At 37.6% G+C, this 15,742-nt stretch overlaps 1 protein-coding gene and 1 long non-coding RNA gene across 10 annotated transcripts; one reads left to right on the top strand and one right to left on the bottom strand.

Annotated features, from left to right (window-relative positions):
- Positions 1–525: 525 nt before the first annotated feature.
- LOC130728606 (uncharacterized) lies at positions 526–6,436 on the top strand. Of its 9 annotated transcripts, none has more exons than XM_057580120.1 (7): positions 526–680; positions 2,571–2,681; positions 3,480–3,655; positions 4,235–4,575; positions 4,653–4,785; positions 4,927–5,309; positions 5,392–6,436. In XM_057580120.1, exons 4-7 carry the CDS (start codon positions 4,243–4,245, stop codon positions 6,259–6,261), a joined length of 1,719 nt encoding a protein of 572 aa, XP_057436103.1. In that variant the 5' UTR covers positions 526–680; positions 2,571–2,681; positions 3,480–3,655; positions 4,235–4,242; the 3' UTR covers positions 6,262–6,436. The 9 variants fall into 9 exon arrangements, with proteins under 9 accessions (XP_057436103.1, XP_057436126.1, XP_057436149.1 ...); XM_057580166.1 differs by lacking the exon at positions 3,480–3,655 and adding an exon at positions 2,290–2,358 and having other exon boundaries at positions 546–680; XM_057580177.1 differs by lacking the exon at positions 526–680 and adding an exon at positions 739–951.
- A 4,232-nt stretch (positions 6,437–10,668) lies between these two features.
- Positions 10,669–13,832, bottom strand: LOC130731914 (uncharacterized). Its single transcript, XR_009016889.1, has 3 exons — positions 12,621–13,832; positions 12,201–12,318; positions 10,669–10,957 (listed from the first exon to the last, which is right to left on the bottom strand). It is a non-coding gene; the product is annotated as an uncharacterized LOC130731914 (long non-coding RNA).
- Between the last annotated feature and the right edge of the window lie 1,910 nt (positions 13,833–15,742).

Genomic DNA, 15,742 nt, shown 5'->3' with positions numbered 1-15,742 from the left:
CTTCGTCCAAAGCTGCCTTGCTCACAAAAGTTGGGTTTTTGAAGACAAAGATGAAGATTTTGGACATAGGGTGATTCTGGAAATTTTTTTTTGGAAGGGAGGCTTGTTTGATGTGAGATGTTTTCCTGGGTTTTGGATTATTTTTTGGGTTTGATTGATGATGGTGGTAGAGAAGAGAAAAGGAAAGGAGAATTTGATTTTGTTAACTAGTTTAGGATTAGGATTACATTTGTTAATTAATTTTATTTTTTAATTAAATTAAAATTTCTGACATGTAATTTATTTTATTTTTTTCCTTGACACATAAGCGTCATTTATCAAGTCACCATGCCAATTCATCACTCGCCGGAGCTCCGGACTCCGGTGAGGACCTGCTCCAGACTTATTGCAAACAAGAAGACCCCGATTTGCAAATTTTCCGGGGAGGGACTGATTTCAGACGGCAAGACAAAGACAGGGACCAAGTAGACGATTAACCCTAACAAATAACAAAAAGTAATTAATTTGGATCCGAACGAGGAATTGCAGCCAAACAAAGTATCTCTTTGAGTCGTTTTAGGATAACTTTATTCCCTGTTTGTTCCTACTTCCTGCTTCATGGTTTCACGTCCTTCCTTCCTTCCTTCTTCACATTTCTCAAACACTAGCTACTCTTCGCCGCTGTTTGTTTCTGCTTTTTGGTAAGTCCCTTTTACTTTTCTTTTCTTCCTCTTTTTTTCCTTTCAGCATCCAACACTCATGAATTAGTCTTGTGTTCTGATTATACTTGTAATTGTTCAGAACCCATTGACAAAAAAAAAAAAAAAAAACCCCAAATTCAGAATAGAAATCCTAATTTCACCCAATCTCCTTCCCATAGCTGCTGCCCCATCCACCTCCGACCACCCTCGCGGCCACCGGCGACCACTCCGGTCTCCGGCCACCGCGTCTCTGCTCCATCCAAGCTCTTAGGTCATTTTTCTCTGCAATTTTTTCGTTTTTCCACTCTGTTTCTGCGTCCTCTCACCTCTAACCAAATTCTTCTCCTCATTTGTTACAACTTACAAGTTACAACCTTCTGTTCCTTCTCCTTTCTCCTCTGTCACTGTTTTCTTAAATCTCTGTTTTCTTTCCCCTTTTTAGTGCAAGTGGCATTGGCACTCAACTTGACTACACTACATTGGGATTGGATGATTAGTTATTTAGATTAAATTTTACTCTTTAGTTAGACTTTATTTTTCATGTCAATTAAAACATCAAGTCTTGAATTTGTCATCATGTTTTGGTAATTGGTATGTAATACTCTCAATGAGAGTATGAGACTTAATATCTATCTAGTATCTAATAATATCCATTGAACCTTTGTTATAATATTTGCTATTGTTTCTATGATGTTGAGCCTATATTTGATGATATAAGTTGTTATTAGTTAGCAGAATTTTTTATTTGTTGTATTGTACAATTGCATTATGCAGGTTTTTAATGTGTGTATGTATAATTGTGTATATATATATAAATATATATATATAATAGATATATATATTTATAATTTTTTTATTAAGGCTGCCGTGGCACCGCCGTGGCATCCGCCATAATTATATGGCGGTATTTTGGCTTTCCTCCATGGACAGCCATCCGTCATTGATAACACTGATCTTTACAAGAGCCGGTTTGATGGAAAGAACACCCTAACAATTTTTGCACGATCTGTGTGATTTTATTATATGTTTTTACTCCTTATGGCTCTCCATTTTTGTTTTTGGTCATAAGAAGAGAGGATATTCTTTCTTTCTCTCTCTCATTTATGAATCATGTAACTCCCTCGCAATCTGGTTTTAGCTCGCATTTCACTATAACTAATTATAATATTGAATCCAAAGAACTCTAAACCCATGTGCAAATATTCACTACCACTGCACCCCCTTCTCTTTTGTCATTGGCTCATTGCCAATCTTCACTAGCCGTGTGGTGTTCTAATCACAGTACTTGGCACATCAGTTTTCGAATTGCACTCGATCTTCCACAATCCTCACTATTATCATTCAAGTTGTGAGTTAAGAATAATCTACTACTTTACAATAGAGTGTTCTTTAATCCACTATTTTTTACCATACATACTTTTGCAAGATATATATACATTGTTCATTGTGCTATTAATCTAAAGGATGTTTCATTCCATTTGGAATTTGAAATTACGCCTACCATCTCTTTCAGCACTTTCTGTATAGTGGATGTGTGAGTATTATTTAAGGCCTATTATAGTATACTAATTTTGTTGCTACACTTTGTAATGATCTTCATTTTTTTCAGTGTTGTTTCGAGGTGCAGGAAAATTAACTTTATAGCTTTTGCTTCTGAAATGTGTGCTAGAATTCCAATGTTAGTATGCTTTTTTATCTATTGGTGGATTATATTAAATTGGTTTTTATCAATTTGTGAATATGATTTTTATCAATTTGTGAATATGATTTTTATCCTATCCTATTGATTTTATTATAAATTGATATCCTATGAGCATGTATCTTCTTTTATGCACCACATGTGTTCCCCTCAACCTTTTTCCTTCACTTTTCTAATGTCTTATGTTGCAGAGTATAGGATATGCCGATTTAGCAAGACTTGATCCTCAAATCGGTGGTAAAAGAAAATGCAGTGAATACAGTTATCTTAAGATTACGATTCAGATCATTCTTCTTGATCAGGTGAGAACAGTCCATGGAACACTGGTGACCTGGCAGAAAACACAACTTGTCTGTATGCTTTCTATATGCATTCGACTTAGACACTTTACATATTAAGATAGACCACATAGAGCTATTTAAAATACTTTCATATGTTGGATAGAGCTATTTAAAATACTTTCATATGTTGTCATGGTGCTACCCCTGTATCTACATATAATCACTGATGTCATAAATATACTTTCTTTTTAAACTTCTAGATTGATATTTTAGAGTTTCACATGCTATTAATAAAATTTACATTTTGATTTCACTGATGTGATTAAAGGAAACATAATTTCAAAATTCAGATTTGAAATTTTCTGATTATGCTATCATTGGGTGTTAATATAATAGTTGAATTTTACTCATACTTCTGACATTTTTTAAATATATAGAAATAAAAAAAGATTTCAGTTGTAAATTAAAATTTGTCAAAAATAAAACAATGGAAGTAGATGTAAAAAGACTCAATTTGTACTTACTAATTGATGGTAAAGGTTAGGGCAGTATGTATTTTGTCATGACTCTGGTTTTTTAATAGAACATAACTAACTTAACACTTTCAACTTAATAAGTAAAGAATCACTTAGCAACCGCGCATCGAGCGGGTCTTAGTCTAGTGCTCATAGAATTGCGGAGCCAGAACACTGAGTTAAGGTTATGGTGATAGTGACATAGTGTGATCTATCTGGTTATTGGATGCCAATTGATTTGGAACTAGCTGTGATATCTTTATAATTTGACTAACTTTGTAAACTTGCACTTTGATTCTCACAGTTTAGGGTTGGCTCAATTGGCAGAATTAAACAAGGTTGAGGAAAACTGTCTTGTGTTTCCTGCAGCAATAAACCATTGTTGTGGCTTGTGGTATGCCCTGTGATTTTGAAATTGGCCAACCTCTTGTCCTCTGGTCATCCTAATCTTTCTGATAAAAAATAAAGTCTGTTTTACGGGTAGAGCCTACCCTCATTGACAATGCTTTCTTTTTTTACTCCTACTTTTATCTACATATTATGAGAGAGCAATTATTTTTAATCTGCATACTTCTCTCTTTTAATTATTCTGACACGTCTAAATAGGAAGTGAAATGAGATGTAACATTAAAACTTAGCACTTTGGAGCTTACTTCCATAGTATCTGCAGCATACGGTGTTTGTGTGTGAGATATTGTGTACTGGATATTATTTATGAAGCTGTATATGGTATATGTTCTGGTTGCCTGATAGGATACTTCAGTTGGTGTGGATGTGAGGCCGGCCAAGTTTGTTTGGAATTTGTAGCATCTTCCTTAACCATTTCTTTTGTTACTGGTATAGAAAATGCTGTAAAAAATTGTGGATTATGACAGTGCTGGTGACAGATCAGATTGAGCTAGGGTCAGGGTAGATTATTCTATACAAGTATCATTCACTGTTGTATTTATATATCTAGCCCCCCCTCCCCTCCCCCCGCCAGTGTTCCTCTAGATTATCATAAAAGAAATTAGGGAAAGATCATTTTGCTTCTTAGATACTAATCCATTTCTATTACAGGTAATGAAATGGGGGATGATGATTCTGTTAGTTTGGACAACTTCAGGGCTAATTGGACTCCTTCGCAGGACCAATATTTTCTTGAGCTTATGCTATCCCATGTTCACCGTGGGAACAAAACCGGGAAAGTATTTTCTAGAAGAGCCTGGGCGGACATGATTGAACAATTTAACACCACATTTGGGTTGAAGTATGATATAGATGTGTTGAAGAATAGGTTCAAACGATTCAGGAAGCAGTACATTGAGATAAAAACGATTATTAGTCAAAAGGGATTCCAGTGGGATAATGCTCTAAACATGATCGTAGCTGGTGAAAAAACATGGGATGAGTATATTAAGGTAGACACTGTCATCAAATATTTCAAAAGCGCTAATGAATCTTTACATTGCTATTTAGCTTGTTTTTCTGCATGCAGGACCACCCCAGTGCCCGAGCTTTCAGAACACGAGTTGTTCCATATTATAATGATATGTGCATAATTTATGGCCATGCAGTTGCTGATGGGAGATACAGCCTTTCATGTTTTGATGTAGATTTTGAATATGAAGGTATAAAGAAACATACACTTTGATCGTTGAATATTATTATATGGTCTGAACAAAATTCCTTTTTCGTTTTCTTCATCAAATTTATTAATTAAGTAGGTAGGAATTTTTCGTTGTGTTTAAACTATTTTTTTTTTTACTCAGACATTGCTTCAAAAGAGTTGGATGACCAGACTACCCCCAGTAAAGGAGTGGATGATCAGACTCCCCCTACTGTTATTAATCAAAGTAAAATTGACTGGTCTCCAATGATGGATCATTTTTTTGTCGAACTAATGGTGGATCAAGTACGTAAAGGGAACAAGATTGGTCGCTCATTCGATAAGAAGGCTTGGGTAGACATGACAGAGTCTTTTAATGATAGATTTGAATCTCATTATTGTAAGGTTGTCTTGAAAAACCGTTTAAATGTCCTGAGAAGGCATTACTGCTCTATAAATGCCCTCCTCGGAAAAGAAGGTTTTAGTTGGGATAAAAGACAACAGAAGGTTGTGGCTGATGACCAAGTTTGGCAGAAATGCATCAGGGTATGAAGTGTTCATGATCATTTCTATTTTGTTTTTGATAGTTTTTATTTTCAACCACCATATCACCTACTCGTAATTGCAGGTAAATCACAACTTCCGGCTATATAGAATCAAAAGCATGCCTTTTTATTCTGGCATGTGTATTATATGTCGCGATGAAGCTACTGCGGGCTGCAGGTCAAATCTTGAGAAGGAATCTCCTATTGGCGAGAAATCTGTCCCAGACACTGAGCCTCTCCCTTACGCAGATAAAGGAGCATTGCATATAGGTGCTGAAAATAATTGTACCAGAGACACTCACCATCTTGCTAATGCAGATAAAGGAGCATTACATATAGGTGCTGAAAATAATTTTACCAGAGACAATCAGCATCTTGCTAATGCATATAAAGAGGCACTGCATATAGGTGCTGAAACTAATTGTACCAGAGACACTGAGCCTCTTGCTAATGCAGATAGAGAAGCACTGCATATAGGTAGTGAAAAGAACTCTCCCAGAGAAACTCAGCCTCGTGCTAATGCAAATAATGAAGCATTGCATATAGGTGGTGAAAAGAACTCTTCCAGAGAAACTCAGCCTCTTGCTAATGCAGATAATGATCCATTGCTTTCACATGGTGGAAAAAATGCTTCTGGTCACAAGAAAAGGCATGAACCTAAAATGCCTCCAATATTAAATGAGGCTAAGAAAGCAAGGAAATATGATGAGAGCATGGATGCTGCTCTGAAACGTATGGCAGCGGCAGTTAAATCACAAAGCAAGAAAACTAAGAAAGAGGATAACTTTTCTGTTGATAATGTTATCAGCGTGCTACAGGCTATGCCAGACTTGGATGAGGATCTAATACTAGACGCGTGTGATTTTTTGGAAGATGAGAGAAGAGCAAGGATGTTTCTGGCGTTGGATGCTAATTTGAGAAAGAAATGGTTGCTGAGAAAGCTTCGTTCATAATGATTGGTGAACCTTGGGGTTATTTCATTTGTAGTCAGGTTTTTAAAATTCTGTTAAACTTCAAGCCAAGCAAACCATGATCTTATATATATTCAAGCTCTTGACATATTTGGATGTAAATTAGTTATTCTTATTATGTTTGGCAATTGATGAGTGAAGCATAGTTGAAGACTAATTTCTTTTAATTTAAAGTAAGAGGAGTGCTAGTAATATATCCTTATGATGGGACTTTAAGGCTTTGTTTGGAAGTTTTTAAGGGAGGAGAGGGGAATGCTTTGAGTGGAAGGGGATGGCAAAAGCGAGGGAAGGAATTCCGTTGTTTGAAAGTCCAAAACCTCACAATTAGAGGGAACTAAAAAATATAATTAAAAGAGGGTTTTGGAGGGGTGGCAGGGTTTAAGAAATACCCCAACTCTTCTTCCTTTTTTTAACCGAACAAGGGGAAAGCTTCTCAACTCAAGCTTTTCCTTTCCTCTCCAAAACTCAACTCACAAACGCACCCTAAGGTAAACAGTTTGATTAAACGATTATGGCAAAAATTATTTATCGTATAAGTGTTTATTTATTAGTTAATTTGAGAAATTTATTGAAATAAGATTAAATAATCTCTTCGAATTGAGTTCAAATGTATGTAGAAATGATATTGCGTCTTTTTTTTTTGATACATCGAAATAGAGCAAAACAAACAAAAAGACTAAGAGCTACCCAGGGAATCCTTCAAAAGAAGGTGCCCTAAACCCAGTGGGGGGTCTCCAACACATAATTCAGGGGATGGAAGATGGGAGTCTTGCTTAGCCAGCCAATCCACCACCGAGTTCCCCTCACGCGGTACCCAAACCAGTTCCACTAGCCAGCTCCTGCGGCACCTGCCCGTGGATGTGAACGTCAATGTTGTCTGGCCGCCCAACTGCACAAATCAAGTGAAGGGAAAAAAAGATTGTAGTTATAACTAAACATCATTTTCCCTATATACATACCCTTCAACTGACGCATTCCCTATATTCGTCTGTTATAAAAATAACCTTCAACATACATTAAGTTAATATTTTTGTGAATAGGGCTTTGTGGGTTTTCATATGAGCAATTTTGATAGCTAAGGCCTCGTTCGGGGTGGTTTTTGGTTTTATGTTTCGAATTTTTAAAAAACTAAAACTAGTTTTCAGTTTTGTAAATCCAGTTTTGTTTTTTTTAGGTTTTCAGTTTTAAAAAAGTTGTCAATTTTGTAAATCTACAATAATCACAACAATTATCAACTTTATGAATTCACAACAATGAAAGGTGGCGGTGAAATTATAATGGAGGGGCTAGGTAGCAGTGGTGGTAGAGTTTCAATGTTACCTAGTGATAGTGATAATGACGATTGTGGGGGTGGAGGGTGGCAGTGGTGGTGGAGGTGGCGGCAATGGCAACGGTGATGGTGGCGGTGGTGACGCTAGTGGGGTGGTAGAGTGGGTGGTAGTGCCAATGCTGGTGGCGGTGGTCATGACGATGGGGCAGTTGTGGTGGCGGTAAAGGTGTGGTGGTGGAGGGAGAATGTTACCTGGTGGTCGTGACAATGATGGTGGTGGCAGCAATGCGGTCGTTGTGTTAAGTTCAAACACCTTCATCGTCTATCTTGTTTTGAATGATAACAATTTTCATGAGTCTTTAAATACAATCTAATAAATCCTTTGTAAGACATTTCTATCTATCAGTTATAGCTTTGCATTTTCCCATTAACATTGTTTAATTCTCTCAATTTTAATTTTGATTTCTTTTCTCTTTTTTTCATAATTTGATTTCCTTCGTTTCAATTTTAATGACAATTAATTTTTTTTATTAGTATTATTGAATTAAATTTTGTCATTACTATAATATTGTTTTTCCTGTTATTTTTGAAAATAATTTTAAAATTTTATTGAGCTTTGTCTTAATAACAATAGTAATAAATTATTTATAACTATTTTATGTTATTGATTTCATATCAACTTTTAAGCAGCCTGTCATGCATGAGTCTGCATGAGCCACACTCATGTGTGACACCCACGCATGAGCCTGCATGGAGTCACGCTCATGCGTGGCAAGGGCCAGCAGATCTGTATCTGATGGTGTGAGCCACGCATTGTAAGACCCTAGTTTTTAAGATAGGTTAAATAATTATTTTCTTAATCACGCTTAGGTTTCCGATGTAACCTGTGTGGAACTTGGACAAGTGTTTACCGATTTGGACGACTTTATAAAGAAGAAAGTTCAGGAAATGACTAAGAATGATACCATAGACAGTTTAAGTTATAGCTCGAGTCATTTCAACACCCGGCTTATGTCGAGAGTGTCCGAAAAAGGCTATTTCCGCTCTTAAAGCATTGTTTACGTGAAATTCAAAATCTTTAGAAAAATAAGAATCTCTCTTTATTTTTCACATGACCGATGTTTCGCTACAGAACCCTGGATTGTTCACACGATAGGTTTGGCTTCCCGGAAGTCCGTCGAAGCTAGGCTTTAATCTCTCAGGGACTTTAATTAAGACCCTTAATGAAACGTTTTTCTATTCGAAGCTTTTAACAAAGTTTCCATCCGCGTTGTCACAATTCTTTCAGCAATTGCGATCTTTCTTCAGAAGGAAGTTTCTTCAACTGACGTCAAATGCAAAAATAGTTATCCAGCGTATTTTGGCCAATACAGTGCTTATATCGTTTTCTTCAATTCTGAGAACTTCATTTTGAGTTCTGGCATTCTGTCGCTAGATATTCACTTTTTATCGTTAGACGGAAGTACCAGAACGACCGGTTTCGGAAAACCTCGAAGTTTGCTTTTTCAGCGTCCGCTATAAAAGGGTGGGAAATGAGAAAATATCTCATTTCCCCACAACAGAGAGAGGGCCGCAAGTTAGAAAGAGTGTAAGGGAGGAGAGTTCTTCGCTGATTCTTGTCCGATCATCCCGATTTTAGATTCTGTGGATCGACAACGAGGTATTCTTGCTATTCCATAACTTTGTTTTCACTTTCTGTAGATTTTCCAAAACTATCTTTTTTCTTCGATTTTTCTTTAGATCTACCTTCTACTACTACCCAACAAGCTATATTCATCGCCGATGCGCGCCGATTTCGATCGAGTCGCCGTAGATCTGAAAAAACTGTAGAAATACCCATATTCACCAAAGTTTTGCTTTTTGAACAAAAAATTCACGACTTAACCTAGTGCCTTTAGGATTAGTTGCTATAAATGCTACGATCTACGACCCTGTCAAATTTGTTTTCAAAAATTTTAACTTTGAGTTTTGAGCTTAAAGTTTGGATCCAAAAGCACCTAGTAGCATAGGAATTTCTAAAAAATTTATGAGCATTGATTACCCTAGTTATACCCCTAGATTACCATTAATCAAGTTAGATCGAAGAAAAAGCGTCGAAACATAATTTCAAGGGGGAATGGCCGAGAGCTCCAAGGGGGTTTGGGGGAGTTTTTATTTTTTGTAAAAACTTGTCTTTTGTCCTAGATTCTCATACTCTGAAACTTCTAAAGTTTCGTCGAACGTTAGTCGATATCATTTAAGTTGTTTTGATTGATTCTGACTGAGTAATGTGGTTTTTACTCAAAGGTTTGAGTTTGGGAACGTTTGGAGCTACTGAGGATTCGCTCGAGGAACTTGTGAAGTGTGAAGCTGGAAGAGATAGAGGTGAGGGCAACTTACTCTACTAGATAATGATTTAGGCGTCGATAACTTCGACTTGTTTATTTGGCTATTTGATATTGATTGATCTGAATTGGAAAATGTTTTCTAAGGCTTCGGCTGACATATGTGTATAAGCTTTAATTGTTCTATGATTGATGTTGACTGAATCACATGCTTTATGTGCTAAGCGGCTAATTGTAGAATATGATGATATGTTTGAATATACGTTATTGGATTGTACTAACTGATTGTCCAATTATTTATTCGTATATTGTGATATCGTCGGAGTGTGGGTAACGAGAGTTTATGCCATGCTAGTAAAAGAAACCATTAAGAGAATGATCATTAGGTCGGACAAAGGTCTGAACCTTTGCTATTTTAGGAGATCGAGACCTTCTCGAGGAATTACACGGGTTTAACGGAAACCTTAGAACTTATAGAGTTATAAATCATTTCATAAAAAAAATCATAACACGCTAAACAACATTCAAACACTTTAAAGTATCGATAAATTAGTGAAGAAGACTTAGAGCTTGAGTAAGAATTCGGGAATATGAGAAGTGTCGATGATCCTAGTTTAGGGAATAACCCTGAGTGCTTCTGCACCTTTTGCCAATCGGCAATTAACATTTAGGCTACCTAAGGGAGAAGTCTGGGAAACCAATAAGTTTCTAAGTACGATGTACTCTGTAACGCTCCGATTTTCGGGTGTCACTTTAGTAACCTATTAAATTAAATATGCAATATTTTCCAAATGATTTATAAACACAAGTATATTTTTTTTTCTTTTCAAATGTATTTCCAAAACATGTCATGCATACTCCCAACTACAAAGGGATTTACATCAAGCCTTGAACAAGGCGAGTACCCGAAACCCCAAATATAAATTTCTAAAATCATTATGCAAGCTTAAACCAATAATGGTTAGCTCTCTAACTCAAGGCTCTAACTCTACACCCGACTATATTCTTCAAGTCTTCCACAATTCTTCAAGTTCTCCTCTCCGACTCGTACGAAGGTCAAGCTCCATCGAAGATTCTCCATCACCTAATAGCGTTAAGCGCCCAAACAACAAGTAGCAAATAGAAAGGGTTAACTCCATGCCATTACCACGTATAAAAGGGAAAAGCATGCTATTCAAATTTAAGTGCATATCATGTCACATAAACTAGCAACTTAATTCAAGATAGATGACGACATATATTCAACAATATAGATTTAAATCAACTATCAACAACCTCAACAATATTTCTACTCAGATATCAACAACTTAACCACATATATGTTAATTCAGATATCAACAACTTAACAATGTAACATTTATTCAGACATCAACTTAACAGCATATTACAGCTCAGATATTCACAACCTCCACAGTATAGAATCAAATCATATGACAATAATCTCAACAATATAACATCAAATCAAATAAAACCAACCTCAATCTATATCATCTAATCAGATGTCAACAACCTCAACAATATCACATCAAACCATATATCAACGACCTCAACAATATAACATCAAACCAGATATCAGTAACCTCATCAATATAACGTCAAATCAGATATCGATAATCCTCAACAATATCAATCAAACAATAACGTCTCGCAAGACGGGACAGTCCTGTGAAAATATTCACTCCACTGTCACTAAGTAACGCCTCAAAGGACGGGATAGTCATGTGAAAATATCCACTCCACTACCTCTTGATAACGCCTCGAAGGACGGGACATTCATGTGAAAACACCCACTCCACTGCCACTTGATAACGTCTCGCAAGACGGGACAGTCCTGTGAAAATATCCACTCGACTGTCACTAAGTAACGCCTCGAAGGACGGGATAGTCATGTGAAAATATCCACTCCACTACCACTTGATAACGCCCCGAAAGACGGGACAGTCATGTGAAAATATCCACTCCACTGCCACTTCAAGCAAATCAAAACAGTTCATCCAACTCAGTAGTCACTCAAACAACAATCTCAAATTCAATAATCAAATCAGGATAACCACATATTATTCATATTATCAACCAACACAAATCAATTCAATTACATACCAACTCAGTTCAATGACAGAAACCAGTAAACGACCGAAGCCTCTCAGAAAACAGAGACACACGTCTCAATAAGTTCACTCGGTCGAAGCCTCCAGAAAACATTTTCCCAGTTCAGCACAATAATCATAACCCAATGCCAATCAATATAAACATCTTCATCTCAAACGCAGGCAATGCGATAAAAGCATACAAGACTCAAAGACACGTTAAAACTGAGTTACCCTTACCTTAGCCAATTTTCTTCCTAAACGGTGACTTCATTTCGATCACATCTTTGCTTTCCCGTGTCGTCTTGCTTCCTTTTATTATTTGACTTCGTCGCCAAGCGCTCCCGTTATTCGTACCCTTCATAAGCACACTTAACGAAATCACTAACTAAGTTAACTCACTAACTCAATGTCTTAAGCTACGACTTCAGACAATTGACTCAAAGCAACCACAATTTAATCAACGCTTTCTCAGTCAACAACTTAAAAAAATAATAGAGTACATAACTCTTTTGAAATGAAATCAATTTGTAAAGCAAATCAAAACTCTTCACTAATCAACTTTTAAACTTCGATTTTCACAATAACAACGAAAGAGTTTATTTTTCTTTAAGACTTGTTTGTCCGAGGTTAAAACATATACAAAGGTTGAAGGCTTACAAAATCCAAGTTTCAAAAACTTGTCGGCGAAGAGTCGCCGGAGAAAGTCGTAGTGTGCGGGGGTTGACGGAGGAAATGTCGCCAAAGACACAAAAGGGGTATTGGTTCTTTATCCTTTCGCGGCCAGGAACTCATTGGCGCTGTCCGTTTCACGAAAAAGTCGACAGTTTACTCAGACAGTCAAATTGTAGGTCGGCAGAGCTCGCCGACAAAAGTTGTCCAAAACTGAAATTGATTGAGGGCTATTGTTCTCCTTGCGGCAAGGATCGTCTTGGTGCACTCCTTTTTTCCATTGGTAGTCGGAGTTGACCGGAAATCGGCTCCAAAGGCAGCGGCGGCGGCGGTCGACGGCGACGGAACGACGATCCGGAATATGGGTTTTGTTGTGGACGTCGCAAGGGTTCCAATGGTACTAACCTCGCTGTGAACGGAGGCCCGAAGACACTGGAATCGAAGGCCGAAGTTGACGATGTCGGCGGCGTCCTTGGTTCTGTTTCACGTTGTCTTCGTTGCTTCCATGGAGATGGGTGTGGTGCTTTTGGCCATGGAGAAAGAAGCTTGTGGTGATGGCTGGTGCTCTGTTTTGGGTGGAGAAAAATGATCCATGGTGGTGGTTCCTTGGAGAAAAGAAGAAGAAGCTTTGTGGTGGCTTCTTTATGGCTTGTGCGTGAAGGAGAAGGAGGGACGGTGGAGGCTGGATTCCTCATGGTTGTTGCGGTCATGAGGAGGAGGAGTGGTGGTCTCGTGGTGGCTGTTTGACAGCGGCTGTTAGTGGCTCGCCGGTGACCAAGTACTCACAAAGTGTCCACTCTGCTCATGGAGCTCACAATCAGATCCAAGGCAATAGAAACTTGGAGGTTGTGGTGGTTTGTTGAGAAGAAATAAGGAAGGTGAAGAAGATGAAGTAAGGCATGGTGTTGGTGGCTTTCACGGTGGTGGTGTTGGTTGCAAGAAGGAGAAGCTTACATGGTGGTGAGGCTTGTCTCATGGAGAAGAAGGTGCTGCCAAGAGGGAAAATGAACGAGACGAAGAAGAAAAGGAATGGTTTGGGTGCTTCAGCAAAGGAAATGAAAGAAGAAGAAATTGATGATGGTGCTGCAACGTTGGTGATGATATTGCAGCCTAGGAGAAAGAAAATGATATTGAAGATAGTTATGAGAGGAAGTAGATGCTGCCGGTTCAGGAAATTGAACGTGAAGGAAGAAGAAAAAGAATTAAAGATGTGAGTGGTGAGATATTTGTTGGAGATATTTTGAGAAGATTTTTTTGTTAATCGGTAGTAATTGATATAGACACTGAATGATTTAACTCATAGAGTTAAGAGAAAAATATAAGGATGATATATATTACTATATCAAAAATTATGAGGAACTCTATGAAATGATGAAATATAAATTTGAATCACTTTGAGCAAAATAAAATGATCCAAAAACTAAGAAATGAGTAGAAACTAAGCTAAAGAATAACTGTGAGACAATTAGAACAAATATGACATCGTCATATTATGCGTATAAGCTAAGTATAAATTATAAGAAAATAACAATAGTACTTATCATCATTTGAGAGAAAAGACGATTGTCAGATAGCTCACGGAGCGTTGAATTGAGTTTATTAAATAAAACAAAAGTTATGGTTTATTAAAAATAAGAAGACTAATGATATTATCATTTAAATAATTTCCTTGATTCGTAATTACAATCAAGTCAGGAAAATAACTTTAAAATAATAGAATATAAACACTCAATTATTTAATATAATGAAATTTGTAACACCCCGATTTCGGTGGCGTCACTTTAGTAACCAAAAGTAAACTTAATGCGGAAAAACGTGAAATATTTTTTTTTTCGATAATAACTAAGACAAGACTGAATTAAATAAAACCCAACAATAACAATAATCAGAACTAATATACAATATATAAACAGCCCCCGCTGTAGTAGTAACCTCGTCACGAGTAAACCTCCAGTGACGGAAAGAAAAGTGTAACGCCCGAAGGCAAAAGGTACAATCCACAAGAAAGGTCAAGTGTCCGCAACACCATCCCTCAAAACTGAGAATAAGCTGGCCCATCGGCCTGAAGCAAGACCTCCTAAGTCCAACCAACTCTCTGTGATTCTCGTAAAGAACCACACAAAAAGCTATAGGTGGGAAACTACCCTGTCCCCAAAGAAAACAAATGATGTTCAGAGCTAAGACTCTACTCCTACACTAATCCCATCTCGAGGAGCTCACACCAGCACTGAAACCTACATGCTAGCATGATCGTCGCCCGAATCTGAATCCAGAACGACCTAGTCTATGTACACCATCCGTCCTCCTCTCGCTACCGCGATACGCTCCAGTTCCCGCATCTCAACCCTAGTTCCTCCCGAAGGATGAACCATCATGAATCAGCCCGCCAAAGACATCTGACAAAGGGCGTTTGTTCGCCAAAGCACACACAGAAGACGCGAGGGTCAACTCCAAAGAATTATGTAAATAATAGCACCAATAAATATAAATAAGATAATAGCCACTTAGGCTTATAACTAGGGATGACATCCTAGGGTTGCATATTTCCACAAAGAATATAACGACTGTAAATCACAGTTAACATGCATCAAGTAGAACTAACAAGTATCAAACACACTCATCAACTATATCAGTATGCATGTTGCATGAAATGATATGCAGGTTAACCCAGTCAACCAATATGCAATCCGGAACGGATGGACATCAACGGATCAGCCCTTCACCAGCCACGGTGGTGCCATTTCGGCCCGCGTGCCTCTTACACCACACAAAGGTAGTCAGATCAGCCGTAACCCGTAGGTCTGCCATTTCGGTCTGCTACAAGAGACGTTTACAAACGCTCTTTCACGGAAATCCGGGTCTTATGACCATTTTGGAATCCGACGAGGTCCAGAGTACGTCCTGTGTTAATACCCCATTAATGTTGCATGAATGCAGGATGATTAGTCAACCAACGTCTCCGATCTCACTCGACACGTCGCCACGTGTTCTAGGTAAATTAAAGTTTCTAAAAGCTTACCCTAAGGTAAAGTCGATTCTGCGACAAAATACAATAATCATAAAATGAGTGCAACCACTCACGATGACTCTTCGGGTCATCAATACTCTCA

This window comes from Lotus japonicus, chromosome 1, assembly GCF_012489685.1.
Source record: "Lotus japonicus ecotype B-129 chromosome 1, LjGifu_v1.2".
NCBI lineage: Eukaryota > Viridiplantae > Streptophyta > Magnoliopsida > Fabales > Fabaceae > Lotus > Lotus japonicus.
The sequence above is the reverse complement of the archived record's forward strand: the minus strand, read 5'-3'. Positions and strand labels throughout refer to the sequence as shown.